Below are 19,451 nucleotides of genomic sequence, written 5' to 3'. Positions count from 1 at the left end.
TTACTAAATAACCATTGTCAGGTTTAGAAAATTTTCTTCTGTTTCTAAGAGTAATGAGTTAATTCCATTCTGCTTTCCAAACTGTTGAGTTGACCACTCGTTATGCTTTAGAAACATCCTAAAAATTTTAATATATTATCTCTTCATACATAGCCTTTTGATATATAGTCTTGATATAATACTCTTTGAATGTTTTCTAATTTTCTGTATATTTCTTCTTTGACCTGAATTAATTAGAAGCATTTAAAAACTTCACAATTATATGGATTTTTCAAATGTATCTTCTTTTTTGATTTTTTATTATTTATTTATAATTTAAATTTATTTATTTTAATTGGAGGCTAATTACTTTACAATACTGTATTGGTTCTGCCACACATCAACATGAATCCACCATGGGCGTACACGTGTTCCCCATCCTAAACCCCCCTCCCACCTCCTTCCCTGTGTCATCCCTCGGGGTCGTCCCAGTGCACCAGCCCCAAGCATCCTGTATCGAACCTGGACTGGCGATTCGTTTCTTATAAATGTATCTTCTTGTTACTTATTTTTAACTCAATTGCGTTGTGGTCAGGAAGGTAGCGCACGTGAAAACCAGCTCTTGCCATTCACTCATGAGCTTGAACCCTGTCACAGGATTGACAGTCGGTTTTTAAATAGTTTCTGTGTATTTGAATATTTCTGTGTATTTCTGTGATTATGTTTTCTTTAATTTGGGGCACCAGGTTTTATATATATATATTTTTTTTCATCTGCTAGGTAAAATTTATTAATCAGGTTAAACATGTCTATTTCATTCATAACAGTTTCTCTCACTCACTGTGTGAGAGGCGTAGGAAACCCCTCCACCTGATTGTGGATTAGATTTGGCTGCATGTAACAGAAAGATAAATATGTGATAGTAGCAAAAAGAAGATAGAAGTTATGTGAAATGTAACTTTGTTTATATGGATGATAAAATTCTCTCTATGCCTAAGGAACCAAGCTGACGTATTAGATGCTTAGTGAGCCCAGATTATAGGTGTTACTGAGCTTAGATCTGGCTCCTCACTGCTCAGAAATCAATACTCAAGATTCAAGTGCCAGTAGAAACAGAAAGCTTTCTTTAATCAGAAAGCCAGCATCCTGAGGAGAAGGTGGACTCATGTCCCCAAATCAACTGCAAAGATTTTTCTCAGCCGTGAACATCGTTACAGGGCAAAGGGGAAAGTAACCTCACTTAATCACTGAGATGTGTGCATGCTCAGTCACTTCATTTGTGTCTGACTGTTCGTGACCCTGTGCACAGTTGCCTGCCAGGCTCCTCAGTCCATGGGATTCTCTGGGCAAGAATACCGGAGTGGGTTGCCATGTCCTTCTCTAGGGGATTTTCCCAAGCCAGGGATCAAACCCGCATCTCCTGCATCGCAGGCAGATTTCTTTACTGACTGAGCTAGCAGGGAAGCCTCAATCATTGGGACAGAGGTGCAGAGTCATTGCCATCTCCCATTGCATGCAAGCTCTTCAGCTCCTTGTGATCTTTCTTTAGATGCTATCTTGTTTCACAGTTTTTCATAGGATTACTGACAGGGAGACTGGGGAGAAGATACAGTCATCTGTTAATTACTTATTCTTCATTGTTGCTTCTTTGATCTAAAGAAGAAACCAACAGGAAGCAAGATACTGTGTGATCAAAAGGTTTGAAAGGTGTGCTTGGGCCAGAGATGAGTAGAGCCTGGGGGTGCCTGGTTTAAGGTTAGTCATAATATAGTTTTGCTAAAGTGACAAATCAAAGGGGGCCTCCTGCAGAGAGCTTTCTCTTGCTGAAAGCTGCTTACAGAGGGTTTCGTTACTCCCTCCTTGCAGCAGTTGGGGATGGTGGTTTCTTCCCTCTGCTTCTCCTCCCACCTCTGATGGGTTGCCAGAGGTGACTCACCTTTTCTAGGGGGAACAGCTGTGCGACTTATGGCAGAATGTGTGTGCTGCAGTAGTCACATCTTTCTCCTGTGCTGAGGGACCTTGTGTTCCCCACGAGGCAGGCATATTCATCAAATTCAAGTAGGCGATCACCCAAGCTATATATCAGAAATATTTGTGTCTCAGTTTAGACGTTTTCCTAATAAACAAAGGTTCAGTTGTATGTAAGAGATTTTATTATTCCCCAGAGGTCCAACAGACTCTCCTTCCCATCTAACCCTCTTCTTTATATTTCATATAATTGCCTAATTTTGCCTTCTTCCACCCATTCTCCTAACTTAACATTTTCTGTGGTTGCCCTCTGATTCTTCACTAAGGCCTTCACATAGCTGACCATCCCCATCACAGCATCTTCAGTGAACAGTCCAGATTATTTGTGTGGTATCATCAAGAATCAAGTGCTATCCTTTGAACAAGCTGCTTGTTCATGGACACTTCTTGACATGGAAATGAAATTTCCTTCATTCCATTCAGATTTCAGACCATTGACTTTTTTTTTTTTCTCCTTATCTGTCATCCCTTGTTTCAAGATGATACAATTAATTATTTGGGGAAGTATATTGAGAAACTGGTGTATGGCAAAGTATTTTTAGCACACGTAAAAGAGAAAACAGTTTTAGGCTGAATGTTTCTTCCAGGTCATCAGAGTCTTATCAGAAACCAATTTTAAAATGCGCGCATGTGTGTGTATGGAGAAAATATGTGTTTATATTTTAAGCATATCCTGGAATACTTTTTTGATAATAATATCACTCATTATTGATGACTGCTTATATGCCAAGCCTGCTGCTTGGTATTTTATATGCATTATCACCTTTTTGTCCTCCGAGCATATAAAGCAAGTTACTTCTCTCCATTTACAGATGAAGATCTTGGAACAGAAGCCTGAGACACTCAGTGATTTCCCCTAGCCATTCCCTAGGTACTGGCAGACCCTCCGTTCTAACCAAGGCTGACTGATTCCTACATTAGTCCTTTTAATCACTGGACGAGCCACTGAAACACTGCCTCATTGTATCTTTAGGTCATCACTGAGTGGTCTTCTCACGTCATCCTTTAGGCAGCACCAAGAGTCCTTGGCAGCAGAGAGAGAGAGGCGGCGACAGGAGAGGGAGGAAAGGTTGCAGAGAATAGAGCGAGAGGAAAGAAACAAATTCAGGTGAGACGGACTTACAGTTTTTTTTAATGAACTGAAACTTAAAGCACATGCCTTCACTGTTGCATATGGTTAATACTGGTATTAAAGGATTAGGGATTAATATGCTTGCTTCCGATACTCCCTCTGTTTTCAAGAAAAGCAAGCCTGAAACAGGCTTGATCTGGTTTGTTGTGGCCTGTCTTCCTTTAACCTATGGCAGGAAACAGAGCCAGCCAGCCAGATTCAATTAAGGCCTGTGTGTTCTTGGGGCCTTCATTATCTAAAATGGTTTTATCCAGGCCTTCCTGAAGGCAGAGGACCTAATTGGCTTAATTTGACATTTTCCCCTGAAGCTATTCATGTTTTATTCATATTCTATTGGACACCTAAAAGAAAATGCTTTTCCACTTTCTGGTTTCTTACTCCTTGTAGCAATATTTCATATTTTTTAGGCAATACTATTCCCTCCTATGGAGGAGAAGAAGGCATTGTATTGATTAGTCCCAGGCCATTGTCCCCCCTGGTCTCTTTGGTCTCTGTCCAGCTCTAAAGATGTGTTCTTGGGTGGCCCACTCCAGCTTCTGTGTCTCGGCCTGTTTGCTCTGCTGAATCCAGGATCTCTCCCTTTCTCCTTCAGTCAGATCATCCTTTCCCCCCATCCTCCTGATCCACGTCCTAACACTCCTCTGGCCTGGGTTCATGCTGTGGAGTTCTTTTGAAAATGCTGGACACTTGGTTCGTCTTTTCTTACACCTTTCATTCCTCCTTCTCTTCCTTTCTTCCCTTTGTCTTTCCCCTCCTTCCCTCTGGCCTTCTCCATCTCCTTCCTCCGCCCTCCTTCATCTTCCCAATCATCTCTCCCATAGTTTCTACACTCTTTTTTCTTCTTATTTCTCTCCCATCTCCACTTCCTGTTTCCTCCATTCACTTTTTTTGGGGCAACAGTCTTCGATCAATTACTCACAGTGAAATCTACGAAGGATGTAAAGCATTGTCAAGGAGGATTTACAAGTTCAATAATGTTTTCTTTTCCCAGCAGCCAAAAAGAGTATAGACTCCTCTGTTCATGGGATTTTCCAGGCAAGAATACTGGAGGGGGTTACCATTTCCTCCTCCAGGGGATCTTCTGACCCAGGAATCAAACCTGCATCTCTTATGTTCCCTGCATTGGCAGGCAGGTTCTTTAGCACTAATCATAAAATGAGCAGAGCTGTGAATTTGCCTTAACCATAACTCACTGCTATATGAAAACAAGTATCCCAAGTCTGGTGGGTGAAAAACTAATCCTGACTTTTGGAAGATGGGGATTCACAAGCTGCATAAAGTAAAGCAACATCATTATCACGCCAAAACTGTATGGTGTATCTTGAGCTGTCAGATTTCTACCAAACGATACATGGAAAGGCCAGACCTGTATGCACCATTTCTCAGGAGGTAGCTCTGGAAGTTGTCACTTTTGGAAAAACCAATTTGTAAAACTACTGGAACAGGTTAGATGCTTCATGATTCAGGGCTTTCTGAGAGCTCCACATATTTCACCACCAAATAGCAGCAGAGCATCTGACTGAAACACATGGAAAATTCAGAGACTAGCTTACACATTATAAGATTTTGATTGAAAACCTCTTAAAACAAGGTACCAGATCTGGGAAAGAGGAAATCAGCATGCTCCCTCCTGTCTCTTCTATGCCATCACTCAATGCAGCCATCAGTCATGGACAGATTTAAAGCATGGGGCTCTGAAAACTCTGAACTGGAAAAGACAGCAGGTGAATTGGGGATGGAGACTAGCATTCAAAGTTCCCCCAAAACCAGGGAGAGTTCACCATTTTTCCCTCCAATATCACATGGCATGACTCAAAAGCATCCCCAAACCCAGAAGCACATGCCAGACATGAACTGAAAGAGCTCTAAGAGAATGCCTCTTTTTCTGGACTGTTGCTGTTGTTCAGTCACCAAGTCATGTCTGACTCTTTGCCAACCATGAACTGCAGCACACCAGGCTTCCCTCCTTCACTGTCACCCAAAGTTTGCTCAAACTCATGTCCATTGAGTTGGCGATGTCATTCAAACATCTCATCCTCTGTCACCCCTTCTTCTGCCCTCAATCTTTCCCAGCATCATGATCTTTTCCAATAAGCTGACTCTTTGCATCAGGTGGCCAAAATATTGGAGCTTCAGCATCAGTCCTTCCAATGAGGAGCAGCAAAAGGAATTCCTGAGGGTTGGAGAGTTGAGAAGTCTCCTGTTTCATCTTATTTTTTCCTTTGTACCTCTCCCAGCCTCCAAGCAATATGGTTTCAGATGCACAGTGATGACATTAGTGTCCAGGCAGGTGCCTAAAACTCAGGGAGGGAACCCTTCCTATGCTCAGAAGAGTGTCATGCAAGAACACTTCTTTTCTCCATGGCTCCTCCTGCTGCATTGCACTGTAAGCAGATGGAGGTACTGAAAGCCTGTAGCAGAGCAGGGGAACTGAAGCCCACGTTTTTTGCCCAGAGGACCAGGAAGGGAGACCTAAAGAGTCCAGGAAATGACGGGAAAGTTATGAAAAGTAGAGAGGTCAAGAGAGCAATCCAGAGGTCATCTCTAGTTTGTGCACATGTGACTCAGAACCTAAACAGGACACCACAAACTTTGAAAACTAAGTTCAGAGTAGAACACACTTAGGTATCAGACTGGCCACTGGGTGGTGCATATTAGGACCTGATATGAATAGCATTAAAAATATTTGAATCCTGGAACCAATATCAGAAGGCAATCAGAGCTTACAGGCTGAGCCTAACTTGGTTGATTGCCTGCTAAAGGAAAACAATCAAGATTCTTCATAGAATTTAAATAAGGCTCAGAGTCTCATTGCATAATATTTAAAATATACAGAATGCAGTCCAAAACAATTTGTCATAGGAATCCAGGGGAAAAAAAAATCTTCAAAGGGAAAAGAGAATCAAAATATGCTGAACACAAAAGGACATAGATGTTGTCATTATCAGACAAAGACTTTAAAGCAGCTGTTATAAACATGTTCTAAGATGTAAAGGCAAATACTTTTGAAACAAATGAGAAGTCTCTGCAAAGAGATGGAAAATATAAAGAAGAAGCAAATGGAAATACATATAGAAGCAGAAGATACAGTAACCAAAATAAAAAAGGCTTTGAATGGTTTCAGCAGCAGAATAGAAATGAGAGAAAAGTCAGTGAATTTGAAGATGAAACAATAGAAATTATCCAATCTGAAAGACAAAATGAAATGCTGAAAAAAAAAAGAACAGTGCCTCATGGACCTGTAAAATAATACATCTTAGCATTTGTGTCTTTGAAGTCCCAGAAGAATGGGACAAGAGTGTATTGTCATATGTATTCAGCCCACATATTGGTAGTGTAAGAATTAGACCTGGGCAACCTCGTCTTCAGAGACCATGCTCATAACTAACTATTCACTATTTTCTCTTGGTCACCAAAGAATCTCACTCATCCTTTAAGAACATAGTGAGATCCTGGCAAAATAAGCCTGTCTAGAAAGGAATGCTGATTATCAGTACAGACCACACAGAACTACTGATTATGATGACTTCAATTCTATCCTGAAAATCCGAGGATGTGAATGAAAAGAAATTCAAAGAAGGAAATAGGAAAAGCTCTATAGAATCATGCCTGAGATTAGCCATATGGCTGACCCTTTATCAGCCACCTCATTGATATAAGTTATTCATGTTCCTTGTGCTGTTTTCTTTGCAAAGCATTCTTATCTGTTGTTATTTTTGTTGAATATTATCATAATTTTCCCGGGTTATGGGAAATGTTATTTTTAGTGTGGTAAGTGATGAGAATGGATGTTTATAAATGATAACACATTTGTGCCTTTGTTGCTTTTTCTCCCCCCTCCTAACCTGGTTTAGTTGCTCTTACCATCCCTTTATATCCAGCTATCAGTGCACAGAGGGGTAGAGAACTTAAGCTACCTTATGAGGTTCAGTGTAAAAAACTGTCATGTCACTGTTCTCCAGGAAAATAAATAGTTTACTGAGAAGGGACTGACCACACAGTCTTACATTTAGATTCAAATTGGAACCTCACCAGGAGAAACAGACAAAAGCATTAAAATTAGACAGATTTGGGCATATTATGGATAAAGACAAGAGAGAATGCACAAAAGCTTCCAGTGATCTCTGCTTAGAAACTGAAGTGTGAGGGATTCAGAGGAAGAATCTTGGGCTGTGGAAGGAGTATCTGAACTGAGGAGTGCAGTAGAAAATGGCCAAGACACTTGGGCCCACTCAAGTTTAAATCTTGAGTTGAATGTTGGGGAGTTACCAGAGTTTGGTTGTGTGGTACTCACCTGTGAATACTATTGCTTGCTTGTCATTGCCATATCTTATTGATGAATTGGTTTAACTTTTAAAAATTTTTTGTCTCACCCCTCTTCCCCATATACTTGAAGTCTTCTTTCTGAAGAGTAATTAGAGTTCTGAGTGAATCCAGTAATCCCTTATTTTCATCTCTGTGATTTTATAGAAAAATTTAGTACTTTTAAAGTGCAGCCTTTATGTTTATATTTTAAACATTTAACAATAACCACTTTCCATTTCTGAGGTGATAGTCAGCTTTCATGATATAGTCTGTTAATAATTTCTTGGCAATTTTATGAGCCTCTAATTCTGTTGTTTTCCTTCCCCATTTTGTTTGTTTTGCATATTTCGATTAGCCGAGAGTATTTAGACAAAAGAGAAGAACAAAGACAAGCAAGAGAAGAAAGGTTTGTATATCTCTTCTTTCCCATTGTAACCAAATGGCATGTGACTTTGGTAGTTAAAATACAATAGCTTCACCTAAGACCTAAGACCTTGGGGAGCTGGCATTTTGCAGAATAGAGTGTCCTGGTTATCTCCATTTTCCAAAAAAGTACAGATTAATTATTTCGTGCCATCATGGTATGAGATATATGTGTGTGTTCCTCCAAAACTCTTCTCTAAATAAACATATAGTTTAGCTTATTGGCATGTGGTATATATTTTAAATGTCTTTCTACTACCACTGTTGAGCCTGGGTTAGGTGTCCCTCCTGTGTGTTTCCAAGTCATTTGTTCAGCATTTCTTCCACAAATACTTGAGCCCACACACTATGCCAGGCACTGGCTAGGGTGCCAGACCCTCCTGAGAGTCTCCCTGGAGGTGCCTGACCACTTACCCATCCCCTTACTGAACTGTACTCAGTTCCTGCATGACAGGAACCATACCTGATTTTCCTTGGTGTCCCAGTGTCTGCCATAGGGCTTGCAGGTAGCAGACACTTAGGAAGAATGTATTGAATAAATGAGGCTTCCCTGGTAGCTCAGCGGTAAAGAATTTGTTAGCAATGCAGGAGACATGAGTTTGATCCCTGGGTTGGGAAGATCCCATGGAGAAGGAAATGGCAACCCGCTCCAGTATTCTTGCCTAGAGACTCCCAGACTCCTAGACAGAGGAGCCTGGTGGGCTACAGTCCACTGGGTTGCAAAGAGTCAGATATGACTTAGCAACTAACCAACAACCAACAATTGGATAAAGGAGCAAAAGAACCAACAGCTTTAAAATATTTAAGCTGTAAACCAGTTTGTTCATTTCAATGGCAACATACTTTGGATCCCTTTAAACCATATCAAGTTAATATATTCAGTGTCTGGTAAACTTAGATAAGCAAAGGAAATTGTTTTTGGAGGTAGACCAGCAAAAGGCAAGTTTACCCCCTAGCACTGTCCAGCTGTACAGTTGTGAGAGCTGGACCGTAAAAAATGCAGAGTGCCAAAGAACTGATGCCTTTGAACTGTGGTGCTGGAGAAGATTCCTGACAGTCCTTTGGATAGCAGTGAGATCAAACCAGTCAATCATAAGGGAAATCAACCCTGAATTCTTGTTGGAAGGACTGATGCTGAAGCTGAAACTCCATTGTTGGTCATCTGATGCAAACAGCTGATTCACTGGAAAAGTCCCTGATGCTGGGAAAGATTGAGGACAGAAGGAGAAGAGGTTGTCAGAGGATGAGATGGTTGGATGGCATCACCGATGCAATGGACATGAACTTGGGCAAACTTAGGGAGATGGTGAGGGACAGGGAGGCCTGGCTTGCTACAGTCCATGGGTCACAAAGAGTCGGACCCAACTGTGCGACTGAACAGCTGTCCAGCCTGCAGTTATTCCTTCCACCACCAGGTGGGGGTTACTGCACGGAGAGACTGGAAAGGCTGGGTTCATACCAGAGCCAGTCCGGAACCAATCCGTCTCAGAACTATGCCAGTAAAAAGTGGAATTGTGCTAATTTTTTTTAGACACCATCAGCTAAATAGATCAGGACAGTCTGAGACAGGGAAGAGTGGAGACTGTCTGTGTTCAATTTAAAAGTTAGATGCTTACGTCAGCCTCATAAACAAAACCATGGCATTACTTTAATTCCAGTGTTCTATTAGATTATTGCCATCCTGATAACCAGTTGTGGCCAGCAAATTTATAGTGAAAGATCCTGGTAAAGAAACTCTAGTAAGTACCTGTTTTTTGTTGTTTGTTACACTGGAGGACATGACATGGACTCCCTTGACAGTCCAGTGGTTAAGACTTTGCCTTCCAATGCAGGAGGCATGGGTTCGACCCATGGTCAGGGAGCTAGGATCCACTTGCCTCACAACCGAGAGACCAGAACATAAAACAGAAGCAATATTATAACAAATTCAATAAAGACTAAAAAAATGTGGTTCACATTAAAAAAAATCTTAAAAAAAAAAAGAAATCAAGTTGTATCTTTTAGCTTTCCCTCTGGACTCTGAACTTTTTGGAGCTTTTGGACAGCTTGAAAGTCATGTTGTATCTGGACAGGCAGGACTTTAAAGCTCCTGGAGAGAAGACCAGGTACTGTGTGCGTCAAGATCTGAGCTGGTTCAGAATGGAATCTAGTTTTTTCCAAATTGCTGAGGGCTGCCTCTTTCTGCATATTATTTACTACTCTTTCCCCCGAAGTAGAGCATCACTTACCTGGAAAACTCACGCAGAGGAGATTTCTACTCCTCTTCTCTGGCCTCCGCTCTCTCCCCCACACCACCCGCCACCCTGGGTCTTCTTAGCTGGTGTGGGAGTGGGTTCTCCATGGCCCCATGTGGGATTCTTTCCGTACAGCCTGCCTTTCTGTTTACCTGAGATTTGGGGAAGCAGCCAAGTGTTTTCCTTTGATTTGGACCAGCCACTTTTCCTGGTTAGTTGGCTGTTTGAATTACCTGGTAAAGATGGAAGTGAGGGAGATATACTTTCATCCCTTGTTGGAAAGCAGTTGGGAGTTTCTGGTAAGCCAGGAAAAGAAGATTTCCAAGTTATAATGGAACTTGGAAATGGATGGGAAAACTAATGGAGATCAGAGGTGGAAAGAGACATGGAAGAGAACTCCATCTGTTAACTCTTCAGGGTGGAGCCAGGCATGTTTGTTTGGTCCCATGACTCAGAAAAGACAGCCAGACTCACAGCAGAGAGGTTTTGAGGTTCATATAACCTAGTGTAATGAGATGAATGTCATTTTGCTATTTTGGAGGGTAATGGCCATGCATACAAATTTGGTTTAATTTTTAATTTTAAAGTTTCATGTCATCCCATTCCATAATTTTAGGTAAGCTGTTTTATTGATAATGGTGCAGATTCAGAGTAAGTCTCTGTTAGGCCTATTTCTAATTTTTTGTAAGGTGGCTCAGAGGTTAAAGCATCTGCCTCCAATGCGGGAGACCCGGGTTCGATCCCTGGGTCGGGAAGATCCCCTGGAGAAGGAAATGGCAATCCACTCCAGTATTCTTGCCTGGAGAATCCCATGGACAGAGAAGCCTAGTAGGTTACAGTCCACGGGGTCGCAAAGAGTCAGACACGACTGAGCGACTTCACCTCATTATAAGAAAGTCTCTGTCTGATATTGATTGACTTGATGTTCACGAATGATTCTTTTTTTAGGGGTGATAAGGAATGGGATCTAGGCTGGGAATCTTTGGGTTGGGGTGGGGGTCAGGGTGAGAGTGGTCTGAGGGAGCTGGCAGGATTTGGAGAGGAGGTGCCTTATGGGAAGCAGAGGTTCTGGGGACAGAGTGCAAATGGGACGGCTGGGACTGGGCGAGGATTTGGGAAATTATGCATCAAAGTGACCCTGAAGCAGTAAGAGCGGATTCTGAACATGATCTGAGGACAGACTAGAAGTTAGAGGGAGCCAGGTTTTGGTTTAAGGGAGAATTTCCAAGCACTTGGGTGGCAGGAAGAGTCATTAGTAGGTGTGGTGAAAAGTCATGCAGGGTTTCTACTGGACCCTGTGTAAAGAGCCTAACTTATGCCCGCTGGATGGTAGTGACACCAGCCAGCCACCCACAATCCTGGTGGGCATTGCTGCTGCTGCTGCTAAGTTGCTTCAGTCGTGTCCAACTCTGTGCGACCCCATAGACGGCAGCCCACCAGGCTCCACCATCCCTGGGATTCTCCAGGCAAGAATAATGGAGTGGGTTGCCATTTCCTTCTCCAATGCATGAAAGTGAAAGTGAAGTCGCTCAGCCGTGTCCGACTCTTCGTGACCCCATGGACTGCAGCCTACCAGGCTCCTCTGTCCATGGGATTTTCCAGGCAAGAGTACTGGAGTGGGGTGTCATTGCCTTCTCTGGGTGGGCATTGAGCTCATTACAAAGTCTGTTTCTCTAATTCTCACTGAACTATGAGTGCCACAAAGGTACGTATTTTCTTATTTATTATTAAATCTCTAGTGCCTACTAGAGATTTAATAATTTAGATTTGGGGAGTTTGTGATGGACAGGGAAGCCTGGCGTGCTGCAGTTCATGGGGTCGCAAAGAGTCGGACATGACTGAGTGACTGAGTGACTGAGCTGACTTAACTGAGTGCTTTTAGTTTTTAGCACATGACAGGCACATGACTCAGCAGAATATTTAATAAATAATGAAAGGATAAATGAATTAGATGTAGACAGAGGCAAGATAATGAGAATGTTTCAATGAGGGTAGGCAAAATGAAAAGTATTTTGAGTCGAGGGCATAGTCTGTTGATAGAAACCCAGTACTTTGTTCCTAGGAGGCTACGTCAGAGTCTGTTGGCTGGAGACGGTGTTGCTAGGCAGCCGAGGTGTGACCGTCATCAAATGGGCTGGTGGGCTCCTAGGATGGAGCAGCGCTTAGATCACCCTCGCAGGGAAGGTCGGGATAGAGGTCCAGCTTCCTCCCCAGGTTTTGCCAGAGGTGTCCATGGGGCAGGAGAGGTTTCTGAGCTTGAAGGTCTCCATGCTGGGTAGCCTGGCGCTCCCTGAGCATGCCTATCACCACTCCACCCATCGTGGGAACACAGAAATATGGCAGCTCTTGACCCTTGGGCCTCCCCGCCTCTGCCATGTTTTAATGTTAATTGTGGAAAAGTATACATAACATATAACTTACTGTTTTAACCATTTTAAAATGTATAATCCAGTAGTATTAAATGCATTCACATTTTTGTGCAACTAGCCTCCAGTACTCTTTGTCTATAGAACTGACCCCTTAACCCTAAATCCTGCCATTTTTGTCTGTCATCTAAACATCCTAAAAACAAGTCAGATTAAACCCCTGACTCGTCCCCTCCGCCTGTCTCAGGGATCCTCAAGGGTGACATCCATGAGCCAAGAGGTGCACAGGAATAGTCTCTGAGAAGTCTATCCAGACCCTGGACCCCTGGGGTCCCCCTTGAAAATGGGGTAAACCCTTTGGCTGCCAGCACATCCCTGCCAGCCTGGCTGCCCACAGGGAGGGGACCAGAGAGGCCAGGGTGGGGCTGCTTGAAATGGAGGTTGGTGAAGGGTTGTCCTCCTGGCCTGAAGCCTTCTGTGTAGGGCTTCGTTACTTCTCTCCCTGATTTTGCTAGAGCGTCGCTTGCCTCCTCTAGGATCCCCATCTCTGGGACATGTCCAGATCCTCTTGTTTGCCCTGGATTCCTCCTGCCCCCTGCCCTTGCCGCTTGGACTCCACGTGGGGACACGTGTGCCCGTGATGGGATCTCCTGGCCTCCCAGCCTTCCTGGCCTTCCATTTGCCCCCAGCCCTTTTATAATAAAATACAGGCCCCGACACTTGCCCTCAAGACCACTATCTTCCACCATCCCTGTCGCTTCCACCACCTGGTAATTTTTTGGGGCCCGTCTGCATTAACTTCAGAAATATCTCCGTTTTGGTACTTTTGCTACTTTTTGAGAGATGACGTTGTTGGCAAGGAAAGTCCAGAGTCTCTAAAGCTTGCTTTCTAGGTCGAGTTTCACCCTGTTAACCGTGAGACAGACATTTGTAAATGCAAATCCACTTCATGCGTTTTACCAGAGAGTCACCAGGCAAGTAGGCTCACTCCCCAAGAAAGTGAAATCGGGTGGCCCTGCCCTCTGGCGCCCTGGGCTGCAGGGAGATGAGAGCAGGTGGACTGCTCCTGGTGGGTTCTTTGCCTGCTTCCCATCAGCCCATGAATGCACAGTGCCCAGGGAAAGAACTGAGGATGGTCGTCTTCCTGTTCTCAAAAAGTCCTATCACCTGCTTGTTGAAAACAGACTTAACGTATGTGAAAAGATGACTAAATATGCCAGGCAGTAAATGTAAAATGCTATCTGAGTTGAATGGTCTACATATCCAACATGAGTTCAGAGGCAAGGGCAAGATCACTTCCAGCTGTGGTGGTCAAGACAGGCCTCCCTCGGGGAGATGTGCGTGCGAGCCCATCCTGGGGCCTGGCAGGAGAGCTGTGATGACTGCAGACCTGGGAGCCACACCCCCTGAAGGATGGATGAAGAAATGTGTTCTTTCCAAAGACATTCTTTTAAAAGGTTCAGTTTGTGTGCTCTGCCTTTCTTATCCAGCTGAAGTAAGAGCGCTGTGTGTGCAGTGTCTGGGTGGGGGCTACAGGGTCTAGGGCTGGGGGCTTGCCATTGGGAAGTAACTGAGGCAGTGAGTTTGGGTGGATGTGAGTGAGGGTCTGGATTAAGTGTTTGCAAAGTTTTGTGGTGGTATAATAGTCAAAAGGGGCTTCCCAGGTGGCGCTAGTGGTAAAGAACCCGCCTGCCAATGCAGGAGACATCGGAGACGTGGGTTTGATCCCTAGGTCGGGAAGAGTCCCTGAAGTTGGGCATGGCAACTCACTCCAGTATTCTTGCCTGGAGAATCCCATGGACGGAGGAGTCTGGTGGGCTAGAGTCCATAGGATTGCAAAAGAGTCGGACACCGCTGAAGCAACTTAGCATGCACGCACACATGATCGTCAAAAACCTGCTACAGCTGAGTTCATGAATTTATTCCTGAACAAATAATGACGGGTAAAATTAGCAGACATCTGGAAGAGGCACATATTTCAGAGTTATTTTGGTCTAATCTATAAAGCACTCTATGAGGAATATGATTGGTAGCTGGTCTTAATAAACAGTTAGTGCGTTCTGCCTGCCTGAAATGCAAAACAGATGTATCTTTGTTCTTTTAAACTGACTTTGATGAATAAACTATATGTGACGTCAGGGCCAAGCTATTGGATGTCTGAGTCCTACTCAGAAATATTTTAGAATATAAAAAACTTTCCATGGTCGACACCAAGAGAACAAAGTGAATTCCAGTCACATTGCTGTTAGCGTTGAAGCAGGTTCAGAAATCCAGGGAGGGCTTCATCCAACAACCTTTTGGTATTTGGGGGCATTGTTCCTGTCTGCTGCACCAAGGCACCCTCCCATTTCACAGCTGACAGCTCTGAGGGTGTGTGGTTTTCAGCTGTCACTGTTGGGGCTTTTTGATGGTCATTATTGCTGTTTGGCTTGTTTGCACAAATGTTTCCTAAAAGAGCAAACTAGGATTCTGCAGCAGTGATCTGGTATTTGGAGACTGTGATGTTACCACTTCCCCCAATTTGTTTGGTTATGAATGATGCAGGATTTTTAATCATTAGCATCTTGGCTTTGCTGGGTGCTTTTGGCAGACGGGCCCTCCAGCCAGCCCTGCGCTGTGCTCTTTGCATCAGGAAACCAGCTCACTCTGCAGGTGTTTCATCCATAAACAAGCACCAGCCACGGGCTCCTCTTTCTTTTTACGGAAACCCTTTGGAATTTAACTTTCAGATACAAATACTTGGAGCAGTTGGCAGCTGAGGCGCATGAGAAGGAGCTGAGAAACCGGAGTGCGAGCCGGGGCAGAGCTGACCTCTCCTTGGACCTGACCTCACCGGCAGCCCCCGCCTCCCCCGCCCCCCTGGGTCATAGCCCTTCATCTCTAGACTCGCAGGAGGTTCCCACGGTATCATCCTCCTCCCCAGGAACGCCTCAGCATCCCCAAGGTGAGTGAAGGGAGAGTAGAGGGGAACTGATGGGGTAATTAACATCAGACAGGCTTCTAGGCAGCAGGAACCATCCCAACGTGCAAACTCATACTGAGAGGCAGCTAATGGGAAGCTTCAGGGGTGGCTGTGACCTAGCTGTCACTAATAGCGAGGGGTTTGCAGAGCCACTTACTACAGCAAAATTATTTATAAAGCTTGTCAGTGTGTGATCACTGGAAAGGGAGAATGCTGAAAATAAGGCTCACTTTGACATTTAATCCTAATTCACAGGATAATAAATTAGAACTAATTTATTCCTCTGTCATTTGCATGTTCTTTATTTATTGGCCCTGCCCAATAGGGTGACCCCTTGTAAGTGTTCCTCCCGTAGGAATTGTCGATCTGGTTTAAGTTACACTGATAGACGATAAGATTAATCAGAGCAAACAAAGAAACACGGACCTCATACAAACAGAAGTAAAATATTGAAGAAGAAAAAAGAAGAAGATAGTAAAGATGACTGGCCTGTGGTATGGGGGTGGGTGTTAGAATGCAGACAGGCTCTCCCCGGAGAAATTGCCTGTCGTCTTAGCTTTATTTGGAGAAAAGCAGTGCCATCGTACACTGCAGCCTTGGAGCATCAGCAGTTTTCCTGATAGCTCTGCAAATTGTGGGTCCGTTTTCTTTCACATTGTCAGAGAGGACAGTTCTTGGGTACAGGCGCCTAGCGCTGCGTGTTGACTAACCCTGCAGCCAGCACTGTTTGGTTTAATCGAGTGTTATGGCTTGCAGCCTGCTGTAGGCTCAGCCAACTGAAGACAGCGGAGACACTAAACTTTTAACTCTAGGAAGGCTGACTAAATATGGCGTAAAGTCTAATTTAAACAAGGCAGGACTCCATGACCTCAGCAGAACTGGCTGTAACTTAACCATCTTGTCTGTCCAGTTCTTTGCTGGCTCTCCGAGCTTCAGGGCTCAGTCTCCTGGAGCAGGCTGGTCCCATCCCAGCTCCCCATCACGCCCTGTTACTCCTGGTCCTGGAGCCGTGGAAGACTGTCCTGGGCAGACGGCTCAGTCCTAGATGAGTAATGTCGGTCTTAAAATGTTAAGACTCCGGGAATCAGGAACACAGATTTCTCTGTAACAGCAGTGTGCTTTCCAAACTCGGCCTGATATCACTGTTCTATCTAAATGGTGGTATTTCCAGAGGCCATATAAAAAATATTCCCCCTGCAAGCTGTGGTTCAGGACTAAATCTGGGTACTTTTAACTCTAAGAGTTGTTATCTCCAGCATTTTACAGAAGGGTTTTGTCCAAACTGTGACGTACGGAATGGCCCCACGCTAAGAAGGAATTGTCAGTATCTATAAATACTGTTTGTCCTCGAGATTTTTAATCTATTTGATGTTTGTGGCAATACCAAGACAGCTCCTCAAGTATTTTGTCCAGTGTCAGTCAAACAAGCCATCCTATCCATTTAAAAAGAGAGTATTTTAAACTTTAATCAGAACACAGGAAATAATTTGTATGTACATAATATGCATTTGTGGAAGGTTATTTCAGTATGCTTTCAGAAAGATAAATAGCAAATGTCATTTTTCTCTTCAGAGGAGGGGTAAACAGAGAGTAAGAAAATGTTTGACTGAAGTCACACCTTAAGTGGTTATCTACATCAGAAAAAGGAATACCCGGCTTGAATTTAGACACAGTTACAAATTAACAAAATAGCATTGGTGTTTCCTTTTTCCTTGGGAAGAGGGGAGAAGCAGTGGCTCTTATAGAATCTAGAGACACTTCCATCATATATTAAGTTATTGTCATCCATCAGATCAGTTGGAGCCAGCAAAGTGTTCTAACATCCTTGTCCTAGTATATAACCGAGTTATTCAGTTGGAAAGTCTAAGTGTAGAAGAAGAAAGGCTGTAAGAGGATGCTTTCAAGCGAACTGATGAAGCATCTTTCTCATTTGGAGCCTTTGGACCAGAACACAAAAGTAGGTGTGACATAAGGGTTTTTCTTCACCTGGTTTGTTATCATTCTTGGAAGCATTCCACTAGTTCCCGGTTAATGGTCTCAGCTTTTCACCAGGTCCCCCTTTTCAAATGCTCAGAGTCATGTTTTGCTGATCCCTAATATTTAGAATATTCCCACAACTGGGGGAAGAATAAAATATATAATCACACATCCAGATGTTTGCCCTGCACCAAACACCTGGCACATGGTCCAAACATGCCAGGGGTTGACTCGCTTTTTCATTCTTTATCTTTGTGGGGTCATATGCTAATAATTCATTTCACATTTCTGTAGCACTTAGCTGCTTCCTTCCAAATGCTGCTCTTTAATGCTTTGTGGTGCATCTCAGTAAAGAAGGGAGATGCTCTTATCCATACTTCAGTGGAGGCTCGGATAGATGGGGATTTGCTTCAGATCCGGCTGATGCCATGCTGGGAGTAAAAAATCACTGTTTCACTCCCAACCCGGCCATTCATTGTGCCATGGTATCTGTGGTGGTGCTCCCAAGAATCCCATGCCATCCCCTCATGACCCTCTCCCCAGTATCTATCAAAATTGTGACCTACATTTCCGAATTATATTTACAAAGAAAAAGGAACAGCAAGTATTTATTCCTGAATTATGTATTCCTTAGGGTTAAAGGTCACTTTGTGAGTTCTTACTTGAATTCTTTTAATAACAAAATATATGAAAACATTAAAGCTTTCTCTCCCTTTTCCCTTACAAAATATATTTACGAAGAGGGAAGAGTTAATGGTAAAATACCTGTAGCATTATGTGGCGTCTAGTGAGATCTTTCAGCCAAAAACCTTCCCAGCTAAATCTGCTGTAACTTTTGTGTAAATCACACCGCTACTCCCACCATCAAGTCAGTGTATGCTTGAATTATTTTTCCATCTGGCCCTCTTGTGGTTCATAGCAGGTGTTTGTCCCAGTGGTGCCTAAAACTGGTGATGATGATCTGAATATTTTTCCTTTGTGTCAAGCTGCCAGGCCCAAACACATTCATGTGCTTTCGTTTGCGCTGTGCTCTAATTAATGGAGACAATTAGCCCCCAGTTTAGGTAGCCATGGAAGGACTGTTCTCTTCATCCATTGCTTTAATTATTATTTTTTAAATTTTATTTATTTATTGGCTGCACTGGGTCTTCATTGCTGCAGAGATGGCTTTCTTGGCTTTCTTTAGTTGCAGAGAGGGGGCTTCTCTTCATTGCAATACAAGGGCTTCTCACTGCAGTGCTTCCCTTGTTGTGAGACACAGGCTCTAGGGCACCAGGTCTTCTGTAGTTGTAGTTCCCGGGCTCCAAAGCACAGGCTCCGGAGCTGTGGTACACGGGCTCAGTTGTTCCGCGGCACATGGGATCTTCCCAGGCCAGGATTTGAACCTGTGTCCCCTGCATTGGTAGGCAGAGTCTTATCCCCTGGCCCACCAGGGAAGTCCCATTGCTTGAATTACGCTTTCCTTATTTTCACCAAGCCCTCATGGTATCCATCAGAATATCTATCCAATAAATATGTTTCCTGTTATTTTAAAGCATTCACAGATGACTCTGGAAACAAACAAGTTTTCCTCACTAGGTAGAGAAAAGGTGCAATGTTCTTTTGGAATGGAGTTCTTCGATGTGGCTTTAAGGAAATTATTCTGAGGATTGAAAACAATGATAATCTAGGAACTCCCTGGCAGTCCAGTGTTTAGGACTGCACTTTTAATTCCAAGGGCCTGGGGCTCAATCCCTGGTTGGAGAACTAAGATCCTACAGGCCAGTTAATATGGCCAGGAAAAAAAAAAGAGACAATCTATGGGCCCACAGTGAAGTCAAAGCAGCAAGGTAAACTATTATGCCAGTGGGTGTCAGATCTTGGTAACCTATTTCATGGAAACAAAGTGGAGAAAATAGCTGATCTCGAAACCAGGTGTTGACGGTGGTCCCTGCAGGATGTCTCAGGGTTGAACTGCCTTCCTTGGAGGCTAGAACTGTGTTCTTTCCAGGCTCCCTGGCTCAAATACCGGAGTTCCCCCTGAGGCTAAATGAGAGAAATGACCA

At 43.6% G+C, this 19,451-nt stretch overlaps 1 protein-coding gene across 4 annotated transcripts in view; it reads left to right on the top strand.

Annotated features, from left to right (window-relative positions):
* The window catches only part of FHOD3 (formin homology 2 domain containing 3), a 530,296-nt gene that overhangs the window by 420,577 nt on the left and 90,268 nt on the right, over positions 1-19,451 (top strand). For all 4 annotated transcript variants that reach the window (XM_052660257.1, XM_052660258.1, XM_052660256.1 and 1 more), the window contains 3 exons: positions 2,981-3,115; positions 7,800-7,850; positions 15,197-15,411. In XM_052660257.1, the coding sequence (XP_052516217.1) occupies positions 2,981-3,115; positions 7,800-7,850; positions 15,197-15,411 (401 nt within the window). The remainder of the gene's footprint in view (positions 1-2,980; positions 3,116-7,799; positions 7,851-15,196; positions 15,412-19,451) is intronic.

The sequence above is a fragment of the Budorcas taxicolor genome, chromosome 22, assembly GCF_023091745.1.
Source record: "Budorcas taxicolor isolate Tak-1 chromosome 22, Takin1.1, whole genome shotgun sequence".
Taxonomy (NCBI): Eukaryota; Metazoa; Chordata; class Mammalia; order Artiodactyla; family Bovidae; genus Budorcas; species Budorcas taxicolor.
This window is presented reverse-complemented; position numbering and strand designations above follow the sequence as displayed.